General features: G+C 37.9%; 1 protein-coding gene across 3 annotated transcripts in view; it reads left to right on the top strand.

Annotated features, from left to right (window-relative positions):
• Positions 1 to 21147, top strand: part of LOC139933957 (putative receptor-type tyrosine-protein phosphatase mosPTP-1) — a 108628-nt gene extending 87481 nt beyond the window's left edge. For all 3 annotated transcript variants that reach the window (XM_071928201.1, XM_071928199.1, XM_071928202.1), the window contains 9 exons: positions 6320 to 6474; positions 7548 to 7683; positions 8571 to 8717; positions 9210 to 9380; positions 10510 to 10635; positions 11169 to 11303; positions 11694 to 11857; positions 12522 to 12657; positions 13161 to 21147. In XM_071928201.1, coding sequence (XP_071784302.1) covers positions 6320 to 6474; positions 7548 to 7683; positions 8571 to 8717; positions 9210 to 9380; positions 10510 to 10635; positions 11169 to 11303; positions 11694 to 11857; positions 12522 to 12657; positions 13161 to 13916 — 1926 coding nt within the window. In that variant the 3' untranslated portion in view covers positions 13917 to 21147. The remainder of the gene's footprint in view (positions 1 to 6319; positions 6475 to 7547; positions 7684 to 8570; positions 8718 to 9209; positions 9381 to 10509; positions 10636 to 11168; positions 11304 to 11693; positions 11858 to 12521; positions 12658 to 13160) is intronic.
• The last annotated feature ends 2802 nt before the right edge of the window (positions 21148 to 23949 follow it).

The raw sequence follows: 23949 nt of genomic DNA, 5'->3' as shown, positions 1-23949 counted from the left end.
GACAAAGTATACTGAAAGAGTCTAAGAAACCTTTTGTGATGTATGAGATCTCCCAGTTTTAAATGAACCATCAAAATGTCTTCTGCAATGTTTACTGTCTCCCTCTTCAAAACAACACCTTTGTCTCAAACGCTCACTTTCTAAAAGCTGTTTAGCAGAAAATGCAAGCAGTGTACATCAACCAGGTAATTTGGCTGGTAGCCCATGTTTGCTAAGCAAGATTTTTGTGCTCAGCAAATATATTAAAAAAGAAATTGCTCTTCCTATCCAAAAGCTAATTACTTGTTATGAAGATGTTTATGGTAGTAAGCATCATGCGAAGTTACATGTAGATTGTCTGAATGAAAAATATCAATAAATATTTGAATGTGAGAAACGATTCATGCATGAACCGATTATCAGATTTCTTACAGGTTGATGTTCAATCGCATATGCTACGACAAGGGATCTCCCTCCCCCTCCCAACACCATCACCAAAATGTTATTCATATAAAGCAGCATATTCTATCTTAAAAACCACCACTCCCAAAAAAACTTCTCTGAACTCATCATGGTTGTTTTTACTGTACCGGTTTTGTTTTCGACCCACACTTGTCAACTCCTTTGTGTAATTAGCAGACTTCCCCCTAGAGACCGTTCCCAATGACGCACATCATCACCGCTTGATGCCTCACCACAGAGCAGTCGCCGTCCAAAATGTCTTTAAATAACTCCAGACTATTATTTGACTGCATTTAATGGAGACACTTTCCATTTGGAACTAGTCTCTGAAGACTTCCTCCCAATATGGCTATATCGGCCAATTGTTGGCTAAGGCTACGGCTGTTGCTAAGGGTGTTTCTAAGGACAACCTATACTTCACCGCACGATGCCGCTGAAAATTTAGCTAAAGCCGCCAATTCAGACATGGATTATCACTTGTTACTTTTTACAGGCGTCTTGTGGACTTCATTAGACGCATGGGGATAGGTGGCATGTGGCATACGTGATAGCTTCATAAGTTGTGTGTTTGTTTTTAAGAACAGACAGTTACCAGATTAAAGGAACATGTTGCCTTTGATCGGGCGAGTTGGTCTATGAAAAGCGTTTGAAACCGTTTGTTATGAAATGTATATGGTTAGAAAGATGTTTTAAAAGTAGAATATAATGATGCACACAAGTATCACTCAAAATTGGACGGTTTTCATTTTACGTCGCAAACTAACACGGTCGGCCATTTATGGGAGTCAAATTTTTGACTCCCATAAATGGCCGACCGTGTTATTGGACGAGGTAAAACAAAAACCAAGCAATTTCGAGGCATATTTGTGTAGATCATTGTATTCTACTTCTACAACATCTTTCTAGCCATACCGATTTTATAACAAACATGTTTTCATTCGGCGATTGAACATAAGAAAGTAGCACCATTTTCAGGCTCATAGCAGCATTTCAACCGCAAATAGTTGTCAAGACTGAGTAGGTACTGTTGTCAAGTTTATCGAAAGTAATCTGAAAACCTATCTTTGATTTATGAATGATGATATCATCCACTTATCATACCTTTTATCGTCTTCTCTTTGACTGACTTTATTTCATTCTTTCTCTTCGTACTTAACTGACTACATTACTTTCAGGATATCCAAACAGTAGGTCCACTTTTATGCTCATATTCAATGTGACGTTATCTTCTTGTTTACCGCCCTTTTGTCTGTCGTGTTGTTTTTGTCTTAAGTTGCCCCAGAGCTGCTTGGTATTGAGCGAGTAGTTTCGGTTTTGCTTTGATGTTGTCTTTACGCTGCAGTATTTTTCCAGAGGGTATGCATGGCTCTTTATAAGCGCACTTTCTATTTTGTTGAAGGAAGGTCTTATCCTGGTCTTAGATCTTCTTCTTTGTCCCAACCATGCGTAAACAACCATTAGATTTTTTCCTTGATGTAGTTTTCATTTTCAGAAGCATTTGTTCAGGTCAATTTTTTTTTACACTCAAAAGTTAAGACATTTTCCCGAAAAGTCTTTGAAAATTGAAATTTGTGCTATTTCGATAGGTTTTTTTTTTAATGACAATCAGGCTGGATTTTTAAGGCTGCGTCACACTGCAGCGATAACCATCACAATGCCAAGAGAACACATTCTATTGGTTGAATTGCTCCACGCAGAATACTCCCACGCTCATTCAACCCATCGAGGGCGTGCATTTTAAACGTTCTCGTTCTCGTTATCAAGGCCTGTGTGACCAGGCCTTTAAACATGGAAATAAATACAATCTTGGCATGAATTTACATCTTCGCCTGGCTCCTAAGTTCGTTTAAATAAATTGTATATAAGACTTGTGCTTCTTTAGATTCACCTTCATAATCTCCTCGTATCCATCTTTGTGTACAAGTAGTACCCTGTACATGTACTACGTTATAAGCTTCTAAACCTGCTTTGCTTTCAATCTTCAAAATTCTTCAAGTCTTAATGGAGATATGATACTTTAGGGGAAATACCGTGTTTAAAGACACTGGACACTATACTATTGGGAATTGTCAAAGACCAGTCTTCTCACTTTACCAATAGTGTCCACTGCCTTTAACCTTCCATCAATTCCTTGTCTTGTCTTTGTATAAACCACAAGCAAAACAATGAGTTCTTCAAATCAACTTGAAGAGCATGAATGCTATAAACCTGCATGATCTGTTTTTATACCAATTCAAATTTTTAATTTACTTTTTAATTCAATGTTGTCTGTTAGTTGCTTGGAGCTATTTGGTTAGTGAAGGTTTTGCAGTTCATGTTGGGTTACCTAAATAAAATATGGCAATGATGGGTTAAGATTATTCTTGAAGCAGTGACTGAACGCTAATAAATAAATTACATTCACTCTTTTGCACCTACATGTACATGTGTGTGTGAGTAATCTGTTGCGATTGGGTTGGCAGAATGGTATTTTTCCTCACCATCGCAGGGGTATGCTATGTGGAATACGCTTATAGTACCTACTTTAAGGCATGGGTTTTTCAGTTTTGAAATTAAAAAAAAAAAAAAATGACTCTTCGACTGACTTACATGTACGCAACTGACTTAGGTATATGTACGCGCAAGGCCATTTGATTCACAGTATTCATTACGTGCTGCACCCAGACCCTGTATACACATGTATGTGCCCGACAGGATATGAACAGGGGACCAGTCTAGACATGTTCTACCATGCCATTGTGAATATACCCACTTTGGGTATAGTGTCTGGGTTTAAGGTAGAATGGGTGCCACACCTCGTGTACATTTGTAGGTATAGTGTAATAATAGAGTTATGACCTTTTGAGTTGTGACGTCAAAGGACGTACTTCGAAACTGTCTGGTACGTGTATACTGGTGTCATTAGGGAGTGAATCATTGGACCTTGTTGAATGGGTGGTGGATTTGCGTATGTTCAGGTTTACCAGGGATTTTTAAATTCCCTGTGAAGCTATGACGACTGCCAGTTATGTTTCAATAAAGTCTAGTGCATTGATTTTCTCAATCACAGGGAAAGTTTAATTCCGCAGACTAAAAAGTATTGTTGCTGTCTTTCGCATGGTTACAAAAGTTGCTTCAAACTCCCCCACTCGATACTTTTAGTCTACCTGAATTTACTCTCTCAAACCAAGGTTATGATGAAAGGAAATCTATTGTGTCAGCTCTCAAATTACAAGTTTGGGGTTTAAAAAGGGAAAGTTGACTAGAGCTAGACTTTAACTCGCCAGTGCTCTACCAACTGAGTTAGCTAGCTAGTTTTAATATTGGTGGTCTCTTTATTAGGGCAAGGATAGCGCAGAGCAAGTTCGAGTGGGCACAATGGTTAAGTAAAGGTTGACCATTTTGACTTGAACCCAGGCTGGTAAAACATTGGTTGACTACTGTGGTCGACCTTTTGGAACCAGCCTCAGGCCCAGGGTTTCTTCACTGGTCCCAACAGCATGTTCCATTCTAACATGTGTTAAGCGCAGAGGGGAACCAGTCACACTTTAGCGAAAAGGTGGAAGGTTGACTAGACTACCAAACGAGTCGTTTGGGTGAGTACGTCACTGCGCATGTGCGTTGCTAGTCTGTTCTCGACCACTAGTGGACTAAATGTGCGCACTCAACCTTGCTCCATGTTGGTAGAGTTTATTGAGAGGTCGCTGATTCAAGTCCTGCTCTAATAGACCGATCCATTAAGCTCCGCCCCATTGTGTATTGACCAATCACAGTCCATTGCACAACCAAAAGTCAGACAAATAAAGTCCGATATGCATGCGCGTATGCTTGGGGCACACGGCAGAGTTGTCCAGAATGGCATTGGAGAGGCCTAATGGATTGGCCTATAAATAATTCTGTGTTCAGCTCAAAATTACTGAAAAGTAACCCAGTCAGTTTCCCTTGTGGTTTACCGCCTCATATAACAAGTGTACAAGAAATGACAACTCATGACAGGAACTATTGGGTGGAACTGTGGGTTTTGTGCACAGTTTTGGGTATTTGGTACCAGTTGAAGAGACTTCATTACCTTTCCACCCCTCTCAAACAATTTCTGATCTTAACATTTATTCTACTTTTTTTCCCCTTTCTCCCCTTGCTTCAATCACTACCAACAGGACTTAAATAATACAGTAGGTCTTGATGTTTAATGTGGTTTTCAGTACTGCATGGGTGTTTGTAAGCCCCCCCCCCCCCCATACCCCCTCCCATAATTCCTTCCCCATCGTCCATAATCCTCCCAACTCCTCGCTCTTTTCTAAAGGGAAACGTAAAGATTTTGTCCTCACTGTAGTAAAATGATCAGGCAGTGCACTTCTGAAGCATGTGTTGTGAGTTGTCAGATGTAATTTCCATGTGTGTCGCTGTGTCAATTTAGTGTTGAGCCACGATGAATGTGCTTTGTTGTACTAGTCATTGTCCCCCCATGTACTCATGTATGTTTGCTAATTGATATTTCCTTTTCCTTGTTAGAGTATGATGGGAAAACGTAAGCTTTTATGTTTTAAACCTTTTTAATAAGTGGCCTTACCAATAAGCGATTGTTGTTTTGGATTGAACTATAGTTACCTTTCAGTCTGAAAAAGGTCATTGCAGGGATTGGGTCAAGATGATTTGACAATCTTTTCCACGATGACATGTTCTCTGTCATTTCTAAGATAACTTGCAGCTTCAGAGTTGTGTGTTTTGGTTTAAATTTTATGGGGGGGGGGGCTTTTTATTTCTAATTCTTTTTTTTTTTTTTTTTTTTTAGAGAATCGATTGGATTTTATTTTAAGGGTTATTTCTCTTCTTTTTCTTTCTGAATTTTTTTTTTTTAAACAAAAAACTTAAATAAATTTAAAAAAATTAAAATAAAAGTATGATATTTCCTGCATTCACCCTTGTCTTTGTGTATGGAGATCTCAGAAAGTTAATTTCTCTGAAGAGTTCATATAATCACAATGTGATGCTACAATGTCAGTAGCTTTGGAAAACTGGTTAAGTCTGTAAAGGGTATAAAGCAGACGATTGTGACATTTACCCTGGAATTAGTGTAGCCGTAAGTGAATTGACTGTTCAGAAAGTGAATGAAATCATGTCTAATACCCTTTCTATTCATAAAATCTACTTTTCTTGTGAATGAACTTTAATTCTTAATCTTGATTCAGGAGCTGCATTTATACCAATGTTTGAGTTAGGTTTGAGTGTAATATCTAGTAATTTCATCATGTAGAAACAGGCACATCTTTGTAAGGCAAGCCACACCAAGCATGTGCCATTCATTATACACAATATATACATGTAGCCTGTGCAAGTCTCATGCGTATTTAAACTTGACTGACAGCCGGGGTTTCTATAAAAGAAGCATCTTGGCCCCAAGTTTTAAAGGGAAGGTACACGTTTGGTAATTGTCAAAGACCAGTCGTCTCACTTGGTGTATCCTAACATAAGCATAAAATAACAAGCCTGTAAAAATTTGAGCTACAATGTAAATTGGTCATCGAAGTTGCGAGAAAATGATGACAGAAAAAACACCCTTAATTTGGACAAATGTGTGTGCTTTCAGATAGGAATCAAATACTTCTGGCTAGAAGTCTTTTAATATTTTAGTGAGGAATTACCTTAAACGCGGGCCTTCCCTTTAATTTTGTGTCAGTGTTAGTTTTGTGTAAAAAGAGTTTGAAAATAATATTTTATTTCATAGAAAAAAAAAAGTAATTGTTTTCTAGCCAAAAATGACTTAATGTTAATTTTTTAGTTTTCTTGTTTTGGACTCGCCCGAGACTTGCACAGTCCATAGACCTTACTTTCATTGTTCTAATTTGATTATTTATTTGAACAAAATTTAATAAGGAATTTGTTTTCTGTTCCTTTACAGCATGGGAAGGCCCCTGAGCGCCGAATAACCCAGTTCCACTACACCGATTGGCCAGACCATGGAGTACCATCGTATACCATACCAGTGCTTGCATTCGTTCAGAAGTCATCTGCTACCAATCCGCCTGATGCGGGCCCAATGGTTGTCCATTGCAGGTATGGAGGATTGCTAACCTCATTCCCAGTGGTGTATGATTTCACCGCACCAGAAAGCATTGCTCAGTCATAACCCCTGGAAGTGTGACTTTGACATATCCAAATATATTTGGTATTTTAGGCTTGTAGTAGATCCATTCAAATGTCGTTCAATTAAGCTGAGTCAGTCGACTCTTTCAAGTCCCTCCTTAGGCGCAGTCCTCTCTCCTCCAAATAAGCAATCTACACGTACACCCGCTCTCTCACTCGCCGCGTTTATGCTAGTTTTGGTTTCTGCGAAGTACAGATACAGACAGATTCTGACGAGACGTACGCAGTGTGTGCTATCAAAACAGTCATCAACCATAGAACAACTGGTCCCCTCTTATTCTTCTTTGATCTTGTACCATGTCTAACTGTACTCAGTTTAAGGTGACCTTCTACAAACATGATTCATTTAAAGTTGCTTGCGTAGAAAATTTTACTTTTAACAACACGCGCGTACTTAGCGCATTACAAGCGCCCTACAAGCACTTGATTCTGACATGGTTGTTGGCAGATTGCACCACGTCACTTTGGGTGGTCGTGTTGGTGTAGTGGTAGCTTTCCTTGCTTTTCACTTCTAGGAGCCCAGTTCAAATCTTATCGGGGGCACTATGTCAAATGTGTTTTCAGTCTGTACACCTTTGACTGTGTGGGTTTTCGCGTGAATAAATCTCTGGGTTTTCCTAAACTGAAACTACCTTCCCCGTCTTCTCTCCATTGGTTTCTTGGCTAGTTTAGTGGTTTATATTCATTCTGGTTTTAGAATTGATAAGATAGGATTCAAACCGCCTCTAGCTACCAAGCAATCTCGGTGGTCTAGTTGGTATGACACTGCTCTATGGAATTGTAAAGGTCGTGGGTTCAAATCCCATCTGAGTTATATGTCTGCAATTTTTTTCACAGAACTCGGGAAAGTACTGAGTGTACAGTGCTAACACACATGATGTATGTGTATGGGTAAAAACCAAAATTGATATTCTGTATCCCGATGCAAATTTGACATCTATTAAATATACCTGTTGTTTGCACCTGTTTTCCTGCTCTTACAGTGCTGGAGTTGGTCGTACAGGCACATACATCGTGATTGACAGCATGCTGAAGCAGATGCAGAAGGAGCATAAAGTCAATGTCTTTGGGTTCCTCAAGAGGATACGTACTCAAAGGAACTACTTGGTGCAGACTGAGGTTGGTACACATCTTCAATCGGACATTTTGTGTGGTCAATTTGAATGACGTCTTGTTCTTTCTCATGGACTGCTCCTACACTCTGAAACACACATTCCCTTTTTTGCATCATTGTTGAGACATCTTTTGTTCTTTCCATTGTCCCTGTGGTAGATCTTCCAATAGAATTTGTACATAAAATTCCTTGAGGAGCACCCAGGTCTTTAGAATTACCCTATGGAGTCCTTTTATTTTCCCTTTTTTGTTTTGTCCCTGGAGTGGATTTCACAAAGGTAGTCCTAACTTAGTCCGAGGCAATGCTAAGAGATAGGACTAGTCCTAAGTTAGGACCAGTAACTCATCCTAACTTAGGACCAGTCCTATCTCTTAGCATTGCCTAGGACTAGTCCTAAGTTAGGACTACCTTTGTGAAATCCACCCCTGGTCTCCATAAGGTAGTAAATAGGAAATCTCAATACCTCCTTCATTGGCCAATGTGACTTCCATTTCCCAGTTCAATAAGCATTTTAAAACACACTTTCATTTCATTTCATTTCATTTCATTTATTAATTTCACAAGATGCTTAACTATAATTGCTACTCTCCACCCATGGGTAATTGGTTAACTGTGAGGGCAGAGATGGTCCTTGTGATTGATTTAGCCGAGTAGCGCATATTAATGTTGCACACGGCTGTATACTCCCCACCAGGGAGCTGAGATGGTTTATGGAATGATTTGAGGCCCAGTGACCAGGGGTAATAATGTGAACCCCCTGGTGTGAAAAGCGCTGTATAAAGTTGGGTTGTTATTATTATTGTTTACTAGTATTATGTTGACAATGTTTTGGTTGCTCTTACAGAATGTACATATTAAATTTGCTAATCTTGTTGTTGTCATGCCTAAATAGGAACAGTACGTGTTCATCCACGACGTTCTCCTCGAGTGGTTAAAAGCTGGCAACACCAAGGTACAGGCGTGTGATTTGAGACAATACACGGACAGGATGACTCTCCCTGATGAGCATGGGAAGGTCTTACTCAACGATCACTTTAAGGTGAGTTACAACATCTATCTATCTCAGTGAACCCAAGTTGTCGCATTGCCACATGCTTGAGTCGACACCGATGTTTGCCACGCCACAGTCACATAGAATCACCTATCCTTCGTTATCCTCTTCACCATCTTGAAGACCATCAGAGCATACTGATCAATGCATTGAGTCATCCGCTGGTTTTTTTTTCAGAACCAACACTACTCAATAGAGATTTTCTTACCTAACTACATAATTGTTATATGCCTCTCTTAATATTTATGCATGACGTCATAATTCTTACCCAAAATGAGGCTATGGGCACATGTCCCCTATCACTTGCAGTGGCTGCGCCCATCGCCTCGTTTTGAGTTAGCATTGTGACGTACCTCATGCATAAATATTAAGAGAGGCGTATTAACTTATGGGAATGTTCCAATCGTTATTGAGTGATTTATGTAACAGTTAAGCATCAATCGCTTTTAAAATTCTGTTTTCACCCATCTCACTTTGCAGTTCATAACACATCAGAAGATCCGCGATTATGAGTTTGCCAAAGCGCGTCACGTTCTGAACCGCGGCAAGAACCGTAAGAATGAGCTGCTTCCAATTGAGAGGAATCGAGTGTCCATCTCCGGGGTTGCTGGACAGGAGAGCTCCGACTACATCAATGCTTCCTTCCTACAGGTAAGAAGAATAAAACTTCAACTTTGGTATTTTTCAAAACTTTTCTTTTTATAAGACATTATCATTGAATCTTTGTATCTTTTTTATTTATTGCATTTTCTTGTGGTGTGATATTGTTGATTGACTCGTATTGGTGTATCTATTTGTTGTGTTGTTTTTTTATCTCATTGTTTGTATTTTTGTTTTTCTTATTTTACAATGTAATCTTGCTCTATTTTGCTTATATCTTTTTAGCTTAACGTTTATAATATGTATAAAAAAAAAAAAAAATTGTTATGACAGACGCTTTATCAAAAATAAATTATTATTATTATTATTATTTATTTATTATGATAATAATTAGTAGACATTATTAGGTGTTTGTCCTAAGGACAAACACAAAGCTGTTCCAAATACTATGTCGTATCAACTAATAATGAGAATTTAATGAGAACATGCTCCACACAAAAGCGTGCTTGAGGCTGGGCTGCAGTGTAAAAGAACAAAGGAGTATTGACCCCTTGCACGATGCGGATCGCACCTCTGGAAAATGCATGTCTACCATTTCTGGCATTTTGAGGATTTAAATTCCTTCAGGTATTTTAAGACTCTCCAAATGGTATACAGGATAGGCGTGTGTCAGTTCGCTGTGCGTTATGCAAGGGGTCAGATCAAGCAATGTTCTATGGACCAAAGTGGTCAAAAAATCGTACAAATACCCCTGAGACTTGCACAATCTAATAAAAATTACCTACATGTAGCGCTCCAATGTGTGTATATTTTGGTTCAGTAAGTAACGATTTTGTGCTTAAGCTCTAGTTCTGTTGAGGGGTTCTAAAATGATTGTGATATCCACCAATTAGAGGATGTTGATTTGTCTTTGTAGGGTTATCGCCGAAACAAGGAGTTCATCGTTTGTCTTTTTTTTACTTGCCCCAATAGAGACAATGAGAGGCGCTTGTAAGTGCGTCCCGCACTGTGGGAGTGGTTAGTACAAGCAATGTACATCGGACCAAAGTGGTCTGAAAAAAATGTATGCACAACACTTCAATGTGTTTAAGTTCAAATTCTATTGGTTCAAATTCTGGTGCAATAAGTATACATTTTTGTGATATCCACCAATTAGAGGATGTTGATTTGTCTTTGTTAGGGTTATCGTCGTAACAAGGAGTTCATCGTAACCCAGTACCCAATGAAGGAGACCATGTGTGAATTCTGGAGGATGCTGTGGGAAGGTAACTCCACTACCATCGTCATGCTGACAGATAAAGACGAGGTAAAGTCAAGTACATGTACATGGAAGTTAACATAGGATCAGGGGCCATTATTATGAAGCTGTTTTAGAGCAAACAATTCTGCTAAGCAAATTCCTTTTGCTTAGCAAGAAATAAGTGGGGTACCAGCCACAGCAATAGTAAATGTACGGCATATTGGCTGGTAACTAATTTATGGTCATCAAGAGTTTTCTGTGCAAAGCTGTTGTCCAAAGGTGTGGGTGTTGAGTTATCGTATGGCAGTGGATTTACTTATAGAGTGAGGAAGGATCCTGGTAAACCACCCAAGGAGTTGGGGTTAAATTAAACGCCACCTGTATACCGCCAAACTTAACCACCTTGATAACATGATAGGGAAAATCGAATCACAATACAGTGTTGTACAAATATCTGTGTATGGATCAAACCAAAATCTTTATCTCCAATACTATTATATAATTGGAATAACAAAGATATATATTTCTTGTATGAAAAATGGTAACAAATGTATAGAAAGCACTTGGAAAGTCAAATGTGATTTTTGTGTAATTTCTAGGAGGATACACCAATCTACTGGCCGACCAATAAGGGTGAATCGTTGACGATCGGAACGATGAAAGTAACTCTGTGCGATGAGGAGCACTCCAACATGTCCTTCATCACAAGGGAATTTCTACTCAGCTGCTCACAGGTAAATCAGAATAAATATAGGGTCATACTTTGGTCGTGAAAATGCACATGTTGTTTAGAAATGATAAGAAGTTTTTTGACAGATGACGATAATACTAAGGTGTTTTTGAATAGTGCATTTTACAATAGCTGTCTCAATGCGCTTTACATTAGTGCCCTGGTCATTGCGCCAATAGCATCCCTTTATTCTTTCTCAACTCCCTGCCAAAGGTTTTTTTCATACACAATATCAACCTCTTCCCTCGCAGGTACCCATTTATGCCCCTGGGTGATGAAGAGAAGCAATTATATAGTCAAGTATCTTGCTCACAGACACAAGTGTAATGACCGGGATTCAAACCCACACTCCTTATCATCTTCTTATTCATATCGTTTTCTCCATTGTTTCTAGGATGAGGACCAGCTAACAGTGAAGCAGTACCATTGTAGCTATTGGCCAGACAGCTGCTCCCCACTCCATACGGCCTTTGACCTCATATATGCACTGGAGGAAAGAAGTAAGATGCTGGCACAAATCAACAAAGACGTAGTCGGCCCAATCACAGTGCACGACAGGTATCTAAAAAATAAATAATAATAATAATAATAAATAATAGTGGCTTCTTATATCAAGTCTATGGTTTACCACACCAGGTACTAGTAGTAGTAGTACTGCATATAATATATGTACATCATATTCATCATAAACAGATCTATGGTGTATATAGCGCACATATCCGTCGCTCAATGATGCTCCTGGCGCTGTAACAAACAGTATTTCCTGTAGGATTTTGGACTACGTTTGAATTATGAGACCTAATTCTGATAGCACCATGTAATGTCTTACAAGGTGCGATGGCGCAATTTGCTGCCGATCCGACCAAGAACACCGGGGTGAACCCCTTCTCTTGTCGATAAGTGCACTAGGTTCTTTTACATGCGTTATTAACACATGGGACCAACAGCTTAACGTCCCATCCGAAGGATGAAGCAATGGTGAGGTGTCTTGCTCAAGGACACAAGTGTCACAGCTGGGGATTCGAACCAGACTCTGCTGATCAGACTGGAAAGACAAAATTAGTTATACTGATACCTGTTTACAATTAGGTTATAACACGCTATATAATGTCTTTTGAATATTGTTAACGCAACACGGTCATGTTGTTTATACAAATCTTTCACTGGTTTCCATCTTGGCAATCTTGGTTGGTAACATTACTTTTTTTTTATCAACCTTTAGATATGGAGGTCGAACTGCAGGAACGTTCTGCGCTCTCTTCACATTGCATCAAGAGCTTACCATAGAGGGCAGTGTTGATGTGTACAAAACAATCAAACTCTATGCTAACAAGAGACCCAGGATGTTCACAGCTAAGGTGGGTATTTAAGTGACCTTTGATCTTTAGCCTTTGTCACACAGGGGATACTGTAATGGGTCGAAGTTGGGTTGGTAGGTCCTTAGTGTTTAGGTGAAACTTGAGTAAAATGCGAATGAAACAAACACCAGAAAATATTGAATTTTGTTAAAACATCTGTTAACACAATTGAGTGTTACACCAACACTTGGCCGTCCCAGTTTGGTTTGTTTATCAACAATGGAAAGGTCTATATTGATTTGCAGCGCCCTCAATGAAGATGAATACCAAGATGGCATCCGTTAGCAACCAGCCATGAATTGTGCCTATTTTGTCTGCCTTGTTTCATCCAGCACCCTCTGCTCCTTGTGTCATCACATTTATTTGTTCACCTTACTGTTTTTGTATCATGTTCCCCAAAAGGATCCTACCAATGGCTGTGCAGCTAGTAGCTTTTTGTATCTTTATAGAAAATTGGATTTACCATTTTTTTCTAATAAGTGTACCATTTTGATTTTGCGTAGGATGAATACCATTTTGTGTACCGTGCACTTCAGAGTGTGTATCTCGCAGAACAGCAAATGAAAAGCTTCAAGGTGCAATCTATGCCTCGTCTTGGTAACGAAACAGAAAACAACAAGGACTGGCAAAATGCGCGCTACATGACGGCTGTGCCTGAAAGCAGTAATCTACGACAGATGTCAGACTCAGCGAGAAACAGTTCACTCGACAGCGACAACTGGTACCGAGCCCGCAGCCAGACTCTAGCCAGCACGGGGACACAGCGTAACCAGCGCCCGTTAAAGTTCTGGCATCGGCGGACGAAGTCTGAGAAACGCAAACCGACAAATCTGAGCATCACCAACACGAACGCCCTTGAGATTACACCTCCTAATGACTCCCCCAAGGACTCTAACCCCGAGGTGTACGACATCGCGGAGAAGTACGACAAAGGGCTCAGCGGAACGGAGGTGGACGCAAGTATGGACCCTGAGGCACGGTTAGGGAACGGAACCCCCAGCACGGTCTCCGACACCACAGTTGTTCCAGATATCCATTTGAATTTGCAGGATCATTTACAGAATGATAAGCACAACTCGGTTCACATGGAGGACGGAGAGACTATCGCCCTCATGGGCCATCTTGCGCCAGGCGCCAATTACGAAAACACTGAAATGTCCACGCCGGATTACCGGTTTGGTGGCTCAACGAAGTTCAAATCGCGCAGCAGGGAGTCACTTGGAAATCACAGCACCAAGTCTGAGGAGACACGTATGTGATAGGTCATGTCAGAAGTCATGTGATTTGTCATGTGACTGCATCGTTGTATTGTCCATCACTTGACAACTGCTTTCCCTGTTATTATTTTAATATAAAGTGACGATTCTGGGTTTTTTTATTGTTGATGTGTGGACACAATTTTAAAAACCAGTTATGAGGATTTGATGTCCTAAAATTGTATTAATTAATTTGCATTATGGAGCAAGATTATTTTTTGTCTGCAGAAAGAAACAAAATGCTGATTTAAATTAATTTGTTAATATGGCAAGAAATATTTCAGCTTTTAGTTTCATTTAAATCCAAAATGGTCATGATAAATGTAACTTATTTCAGTTAACTGATGAACTATTTTAATTGAAAAAGCTTTTTGTTCAAACTTAAACAAAATGTGTTGATTTTCAATGTCACAATCATTAACTATGCGAAGGAATTGCCACTCTTGTTTTGAATAATTTCCACGATGATGACGTAAAAAAAATGTCTCATCTCTCAATTCTACACAGTAGGTTTAAAGAATGATGAGATCCATCGCTTAAAATATGCAAAGATAAACACTCTGAAAGTTTTTGTTTTTCAACCAATGAGAGATATCATACCAAAGAAACTCCTGAAGAGGTTGTGAGCCAATCATTCCATGTCTAATGTAGTATTTAAGGATTATTCGCAGGTTTTCGTTTAAAAAAATGCATAATTGTTATGAGCTCAAAGTCTGTTCAGAAGTTACTAAACAGGGTCTTACTGCAGGGCACAGCATTGGTAGCTTTTATTTCTTAAGTTTATGTGAATTTCCCTGCTTTCTAGGATTATGTAACTTATCTAGATTTTACAACTTTCATTGAAAAAAGGTGCTTATTTGTTGGGAAAAATAATAGTTTTCCTCTTTAAAAAGATTATTTCTCAATGTTTTTTTGTAGTGCTCATGACACTGGAAGTATGACCTGTAACCTTGGGCTGTATCCAAAATGGCGGCTACAGTTGTTGCTAAAAGGGTGTTGCTAAGGGCATTGTACTTATAAGAAGCCCATTGCACAGATAAAGGTACCTCATTGGAAGGTTGCACCATCAATACTTGACCTTCACTGGTGGTTTTAAAACTATTTTGTTTAGTTTCTGATGTGTAATTTATAAGTTTTAAAGTTGATGTTTGACCGCCAGATGAATTGTATCATTGTCTGTTAATCCTGAACCCCATCGGTATTGGAGAGTGTTTTAGACTGTATGTGTTTATTTGTTGAAGTTCCATGTCAGAGGGTGTCAGACTCTTTTATATTGCCATGTCATTTTTAAAAGGTATAATTTTTGAAAACGTAGCATTGCAGGATCAGGCAATGTGCACACATAACTGTCATTAATGCTGTTGCCATCTTTGTCAAGTTCCCTGTATACACACCGACGACAAAAATTCAAACTCAGACTTCATATAGAGGGACATGACTATCCTTCTCACTTGGGCCCTATTTCATAGAGCTGTCTAAAGCACACAAAGTAGAGCAGCACAAAAACAATTATGCTTATTAGATTTAGGTCACCAACATGTCTAGTCAGGTGTACCATTTGTGACTGGTATCCTGCAGAAAGTTATTAAGCAGAAATTTCTATTTACTTGTAAGCAGCTCTGTGATACAATGGCCCATGATTCGGATGTGCTTAGTTGAATGGAGGGAGAAACACGCTGACTGAGCAATGATTAAGGTCAAAATTGTGATTTTTATTATTTTTTATGAAAATGATATGGCATATATTAGAGTGACTCCTGTGTGTTATAATAATATTAATATTAGTGTGTGATCGATTAAGATGAATTTATAAATATGGTTTAGTTTTGTTCTCTCGACAAAGTCCACAATGAAATTCTTTTCAGAGCAAATATTTGATACTAAAACCCTTGGGTGAGGATTAAGAACATTGTTCGAAAGAGATACAATTCAGATTTCATAACAATTAAAACTTGGCAATTTTAAAGTTAAGACACACGTATTAGAATGTCATAAAGATAAATAATTGTTGTTGCTTCAGAAAGTTACCATTTCTTAATACATATCAATATCAGCCACAAGGGAAACTGACAGGGTAAATTTTAAATTATTTTGAGGGTTGAACAAAGGCAAATTGACTAGAGTGGGATTCGAACCTACGACCTCCTTAATACAAGAAGAAAAGTAACTTTCTGACTCAAAGTCTTGGAATGTTCCTGTAAAGAAAAGAAAATTAAAATAATAGTCATACTTCGTACATGTAAATGCTGTTCAATTTTTTACTCTGTTGCTACTCTTCCTTTTATCAAATAATGCATAATATATATTTTTGTTAGTTAAATTTATTTCTCCATTTTTCAATGAGGTGATTGTGTAGGGTTTTTTCTTTAAAGGGTCTGGGTACTCTTTGTAACACAAAACACAACGTCCACAGATTCACATAAAACTTACACCTTTTCAAGATAATGATAGTAGAAAGCTTTCCAGAAAATATTACTTGCTGAGGTGCTGCAGTTTTTGAGAAATGAGTAAAACAATGTCATGAAAATACGTTTTTACATGCTAAAATAATTTTTGTCTCATGATCAGTGAGACGAAAATTATTTTCTTGACATTCCTCAAAAACTGCAGCACCTAGGCACGTAATATTTTCAGGGAAGCTTTCTACTATCATTATCTTTAAACGGTGTAAGTTTAATGTAAATCTGTGGACATTGTGTTTTTTGTCCTACAAAAAGTACATACATGTATACCCTTTAAGGTAAATATTTGAGAAGTAAAAACCAAACATGGGTGTACAAACCTTGACAGCAGGAACTGTTTATGAAAGTAGATTTGTTGGACATGTAACAAATCTTTGTGTGAATAATGTAAATAATTATATGAATGTTTATTATAATCACAAGGGATAACAAACTTCTGGAAAAACAATGTTTATTTTAAGGTCACATTTACAGTTCATGTAAAGTAAATGTATAACTGTCCAGCTTAAGTTTTGTTGATGTTTTCTCAGTTATTTATTATTTTTTAACTTATAAATGTGACAGGGTTATGAAACGGAAACTGTTTGCAATAGACCCCTTCTATAAGCTGCCATTTGTTGAGGTCAAACATGAAAATGTCATGCACAACTACCAGCCAATGATAGACCATGCTTTGATTTCATTGAGGGCGCTGTTTGCACTTGTGACGTCGTATGCGAGGTGTTGACACCAAAACATAAATGTGGATGCTTACTATAAAATCAATTTACTCATGGAAAAGCTGGGATAATCATGCATGGAAACAAAATTGTCTTCTTAAACGCAAGAGGAAACAATGGTTGACACCTGGCCATTTTAATGTCTTCTCGACAGAAGAGGTGATTCTGAAAATAACCAGAGTTGAGATATGTCTGTCTTTCATTAGGATCCCGGGTTTCAGAGGCCTTGCTGAAACTGTGTCAAACTTGCCCAGAATCTGAGTTAAAGGCGTTGGACACTATTGGTAATTGTCAAAGACAAGTATTCTCACTTGGTGTATCTCAACATGTTCATAAAATAACAAACCTGTGAAAATGTGAGCTCAATTGGTTATCGAAGTTGCGAGATAATAATGAAAGAAAATGCACCCTTGCCACATGAAGTTGTGTGCTTTCAGATGCTTGATTTCGAGACCTCAAAATCTAATTCTGATGTCTCAAAATCACATTCCCTGAAAATTACTTCTTTCTCAAAATGTACTTCAGAGAGAGCCGTTTCTCACAATGTTTTAAACTACCAGTAGCTCTCCATTACTTGTTACCAGGTAATAAGGCTTTATGCTAAAAATTGTTTTGAGTAATTACCAATAGTGTCCACTGAAACTGTGTCAAACTGGCTCAGAATCCAAGTTAAAATCCAATATTAAAATCAAACAGTGTCTGGGTCAACCTGACCCCCTGGGACTCAGAATCTGGGTTTTTTTGACCCAGGAGTATAAAGAGTGTGTCTGAGCCTTGCATGTATCTCACCTCAGATGCGTCTTGAAACAGTCCCCTATCCAATCCAAGAAGACATTCATTATTGTTGTCGACTGTTATTTTGTTGTTCTTTCCTTCCACACCAAGAAGTAAGTCTTTATTTTGAAGGCTGATGACATAGTAATATTCTCGGGAAAATATGGTAACACATTTTCAAGTTATTTGGTTGAATTTTCCATCCCAAGCGCCCACATTATTTATGCTTAAATTATTGCCACAGGGTCCAACATTTACCACAAGTTCATGAAAAATGAATTACTCCTTAATGACAATATGAATTATTCATATGTGACTGCTATGAATGATTCATAAACCACTTTCAATAAGTTTGTGGAGTGCTTTTGTTGTTATTTATTTTGTGTATACAATTGCTCTGCATAGACTTGAATGGCCTCCATGTTGCATTTTATATCCCCATTTTAAAAATCTGAACCCAAAGACCTTAATGATGAAGCGGTCATCTTGATTTTCTCCCATTCAACTCAATGTAACCAAACCGAGGCTGGAAGGAGAAATAGTCTGGTTCCTTTTTGTACAATGAATACTAGCATTTGTTACGGCTGTTGGATACAGGGAACAAGATGGTGGCAGCATGATCAAGGTCTAATGTGTAAGTGTGTACAGTTTAAATTATTGTCGTTAATACATGTACCTACACCGAATGTGTTGAGGAGTTATACTCACTGTGTGCTTTGGGAAATAATGAAAGGTCAGACAATGCTATAACAGTAGCTTTTTTATGATGTCATTTTGGCTTGCCACATGTGTTTAATCGCTTTTTTATCAAAATATTTGCTACTATTCGACAAATATGTGTACAATTTGCAGTCAAAAATATGTAAAATACAGTTAGTTTTAAATAGTTGTTTTTTCTTTTTTTTCTATTATTTTTGTTTTATTTGTTAGTTTTTAGTTTTATTTTAATTTATTCATTATTCACTTTTTGTCATGGGGGGGGGCTTGGATGTGGGAGGCAGATTAAGAGTGAGATTAGTTTCATCTGTTTTGGGGTCGACTCTAGAGGGTCATCGACCTTGTTTGACCCAATCGCCATTGACCCCCATAGAGTTATATGTGGACTTCTCATTGTATTTATTTCAGCTGTGTGTGGCACTGTGTAGTGTGTTTTACACCCCCTATCCCACCCCACCAACTAACAAGCCATCAAGTGTCATATAATACATATGTGTATTTCTCAAGGGGTTTGCATGTGAAATATAAAGCTTGGACAGTTATGAAAAGTAGCGCAATTAAAGGCAGTGGACACTATTGTTAATTACTCAAAATAATTATTAGCATAAAAGCTTAGGCCCCTTACTTGGTAACGAGTAATAGGGAGAGGTTGATAGTATAAAACATTTTTGAGAAAGAAGTTATTTTCCACAAATTTGATTTTGAGACCTCAGAATACGATTTTGAGGTTTTGAAGTCAAGCATCATAAAGCAAACAAGGGTGTTTTTCTTTCATAACTATCTCGCAACTTCGACGACCAATTGAGTTCAAATTTTCACAGGTTTGTTATTTTGTGCATATGTTGAGATACACCAAGTATTAAAGAAGACTGGTCTTTTACAATTACCAATAGTGTCCAGTGTCTTTAACATTGTTTACGGATATACAAAATATTGGGAATTTTACAGAATGGTAATGATGGTCACAACTGTGCAAAAAAATAAGTCAAACAATGTAATTAAATCTAATACATTAAGACAATTTGTATTTGGGTCCAATGTCATAGAGTTGCTTTGAAAATGAGACATCATTACTCTGTTGCAATACCAGGAATTATTTACATGTAAATGATTACTGCCAATTTTGGCTGGTAACTTTTTTCTAGAAAGTACAATTATCTTGTGCTTTGCTAATTTTAATGCTTACAGGGCTGCATGAGCGGGAAAAAATTCAACAGGAATATTTTAACTTTTTCATAATGTGCTTGTTTGTCATTTAAATGTAATTTTGGCAATTTTACACTTCTGAAATTATCGAAATTATCTATAAAAAAATTGGGCCCCAACCGCAAGGTTGAAAAAAAATAGCTAAACTTCTGCTGTTCACGACGTGCATAAATTACAATTCTTTAAAGTCATTTATGGAATGCTGCTTTGTTATCATCATCATCATCATTTAGCGGTCGCAACCGAGATTCTATGGACAACGTTACTCCAGAGGTGTTTATCCCTCATCATGTTTGGAAGGTCCACAATTTCAGCCTCCGTATCTCTCCCGATCACATCGATGTAGTCGAGTGGTCGAGGTCCTGTTATACCTCGATATGTTGCGACAAAGGGCCTATTTACAAAACGTAGCTCCCATATTAGGTAACATGAGTGATGACGTAACAGCTTTTCACGAATGTTTCTGAGGAAGGGTATTCAAAATGATTGGGGGTTTCTCAGTTAAAATCTGTTCAATCTCATAGGAACTAGAACTAAATTTTCTTGTCGATTGGAAACATTTAAAATTAATTTCAGCAAAGATTACTTGTTGCTGTTTCCATTCAAGTTGGTCTTATAATTTCAAGCAGTTCTGTGAGGTTGGGCTCGTGGCTTCGTACTTAAAACTAAGACCCTGGTCTGTGTTAATTATAACTAATGAAATTGTGCCTATTTAAGATTTAATAACATGACATCGTGTACAAATATAAATTTATTTACATATCCCTTCATAGAGGATCGGGTTTATTGATTAAATTGAACAAAATGTGAAGAGAAAGTGAAAACTTGACATGCACTTGTATATAATATGAAGACATTTCACACAATTACTTTGATTTATTTATTTGTATCTTTATCGGCTGTTTTTTATCGGTAGCTTATTTTGAAAAGGTGTGTGAATAGACAACAAAATGACTTTTCTAATGATTTTCTTTTTCTCGATTGGTAGATTTCAATCAATGGTTATTTACTCAAATTTATTTGCGATTGTAAATAAGAAAGATTTCAGTGGACTTATCAAACTGAAGGACTCTCAGATTTTTGTGTTGGTAGATTTTTTTAATATTTTTTTTTACCATCCCTTCATCTCCTAAGTCAGCCATTTTTGTTTGTTTCGTCTCACAATCAGAAATTATGTCTTTTTTTAACAGCAAAACTGAGACACCTTTGTCGAGTGCAGAATGTTTATAATTTAATGTAAAGGGCACAACTCATTACAATATAGATTATTCAATGTTTTAAAGTGTTAAACTGAGTGTAGTATTAAAAAGCACAGCTCAACAGGTAACTTGAGCATAATGAAATAATAAAATATTAAAGAGATATTAAATGAAATTTTGGATGTGAGTGTACTTTTGTTCTCAGGATGTGTCAGTAGGCTATGTGACAGCTTCAGCAATATAAGCTATGGCCAGATTGCTTTTATAGCCATTGGACACTATAGGTAAACAGTATTGTCCAAGGTCCACACTGCGTGTATCACAACTTATATATAAAATAACAAACCTGTGAAAATTTAGGCTCAATTGGTCATCGGAGTCGGGAGAAAAAAACGAGAACTTATGTTTTCTCAAAGAGTGGAATAATATTTCAAGAGAAGTCTTCACCATTACCTTCTGTAAACCCTGTAAGTTATTGGTAAATCTGTGAACTTTTTTCTTTTTTTTCTGTACCGAAAGTGTTTAATAATGGCTTTAAACAAAGAAAAAGGGGGCTCAAATAATTCTAGACAAAATCTGGGCATAAAAAAGTCTTTTCATGTAAACATAGTTGGGAAATGCACACAAATTAATTTTGGATATATCTTAGATGGTATGGATATATACAAATTGGAACCAATTCAAATGAGACACTACACAACCATACACACACAAATTGAAACTACACAACCATACACATGTCAATGGGAAACTACACAACCATACACAAGTCAATGGGAAACTACACAACCATACACAAGTCAATGGGAAACTACACAACCATACACAAGTCAATGGGAAACTACACAACCATACACAAGTCAATGGGAAACTTCACAACCATACACAAGTCAATGGACACTTCACAACCATACACAAGTCAATGGGAAACTACACAACCATACACAAGTCAATGGGAAACTATACAACCATACACCAGTCAATGGGAAACTACACAACCATACACAAGTCAATGGGTAACTACACAACCAGACACATGTCAATGGGAAACTACACAACCATACACAAGTCAATGGGAAACTACACAACCATACACAAGTCAATGGGAAACTACACAACCATACACAAGTCAATGGGAAACTACACAACCATACACAACCATACACAAGTCAATGGGAAACTACACAACCATACACAAGTCAATGGGAAACTACACAACCATACACAAGTCAATGGACACTTCACAACCATACACAAGTCAATGGGAAACTACACAACCATACACAAGTCATAGGGAAACTACACACAACCATACACAAGTCAGTAGGACACTTTACAACCATACACATGTCAATGGGAAACTACACAACCATACACAAGTCAATGGGAAACTACACAACCATACACAAGTCAGTAGGACACTTTACAACCATACACATGTCAATGGGAAACTACACAACCATACACAAGTCAATGGGAAACTACACAACCATACACAAGTCAAAGGGAAAATACACAACCATACACAAGTCAATGGTAAACTACACAACCATACACAAGTCAATGGGTAATTACACAACCATACACAAGTCAATAGGAAACTACACAACCATACACAAGTCAATGGGAAACTACACAACCATACACAAGTCAATGGGAAACTACACAACCATACACATGTCAATGGGAAACTACACAACCATACGCACGCCAATGGGAAACTACACAACCATACACAAGTCAATGGACACTTCACAACCATACACAAGTCAATGGGAAACAACACAACCATACGCAAGTCAATGGGAAACTACACAACCATACACCAGTCAATGGGAAACTACACAACCATACACAAGTCAATGGGTAACTACACAACCTTAACATGTCAATGGGAAACTACACAACCATACACAAGTCAATGGACACTTCACAACCATACACAAGTCAATGGGAAACTACACAACCATACACCAGTCAATGGGAAACTACACAACCATACACAAGTCAATGGGTAACTACACAACCATACACATGTCAATGGGAAACTACACAACCATACACAAGTCAATGGGAAACTACACAACCATACACAAGTCAATGGGAAACTACACAACCATACACAAGTCAATGGGAAACTACACAACCATACACAAGTCAATGGGTAACTACACATACACAAGTCAATGGGAAACTACACAACCATACACAAGTCAATGGGAAACTACACAACCATACACAAGTCAATGGAAAACTACACAACCATACATATGTCAATAGGAAACTACACATCCATACATCAGTCAATGGGAAACTACACAACCATACACAAGTCAATGGGTAACTACACAACCATACACAAGTCAATGGGAAACTACACAACCATACACATGTCATGGGAAACTACACAACCATACACAAGTCAATGGGAAACTAAACAACCATATACAAGTCAATGGACACTTCACAACCATACACAAGTCAATGGGAAACTACACAACCATCCACAAGTCAATGGGAAACTACACAACCATACACAAGTCAATGGGTAACTACACAACCATACACAAGTCAATGGGAAACTACACAACCATACACAAGTCAATGGGTAACTACAGAACCATACACCAGTCAATGGGAAACTACACAACCATACACAAGTCAATGGGAAACTACACAACCATACACAAGTCAATGGGAAACTACACAACCATACACAAGTCAATGGGAAACTACACAACCATACACAAGTCAATGGGAAACTACACAACCATACACAAGTCAATGGGAAACTACACAACCATACACAAGTCAATGGACACTTCACAACCATACACAAGTCAATGGGAAAGTACACAACCATACACAACCATACACGAGTCAATGGGACACTTCACAACCATACACAAGTCAATGGGAAAGTACACAACCATATACATGTCAATGGGAAACTATACAA

Source organism: Asterias amurensis, chromosome 2 (genome assembly GCF_032118995.1).
Source record: "Asterias amurensis chromosome 2, ASM3211899v1".
NCBI classification, from domain to species: Eukaryota; Metazoa; Echinodermata; class Asteroidea; order Forcipulatida; family Asteriidae; genus Asterias; species Asterias amurensis.
The sequence above is the reverse complement of the archived record's forward strand: the minus strand, read 5'-3'. Positions and strand labels throughout refer to the sequence as shown.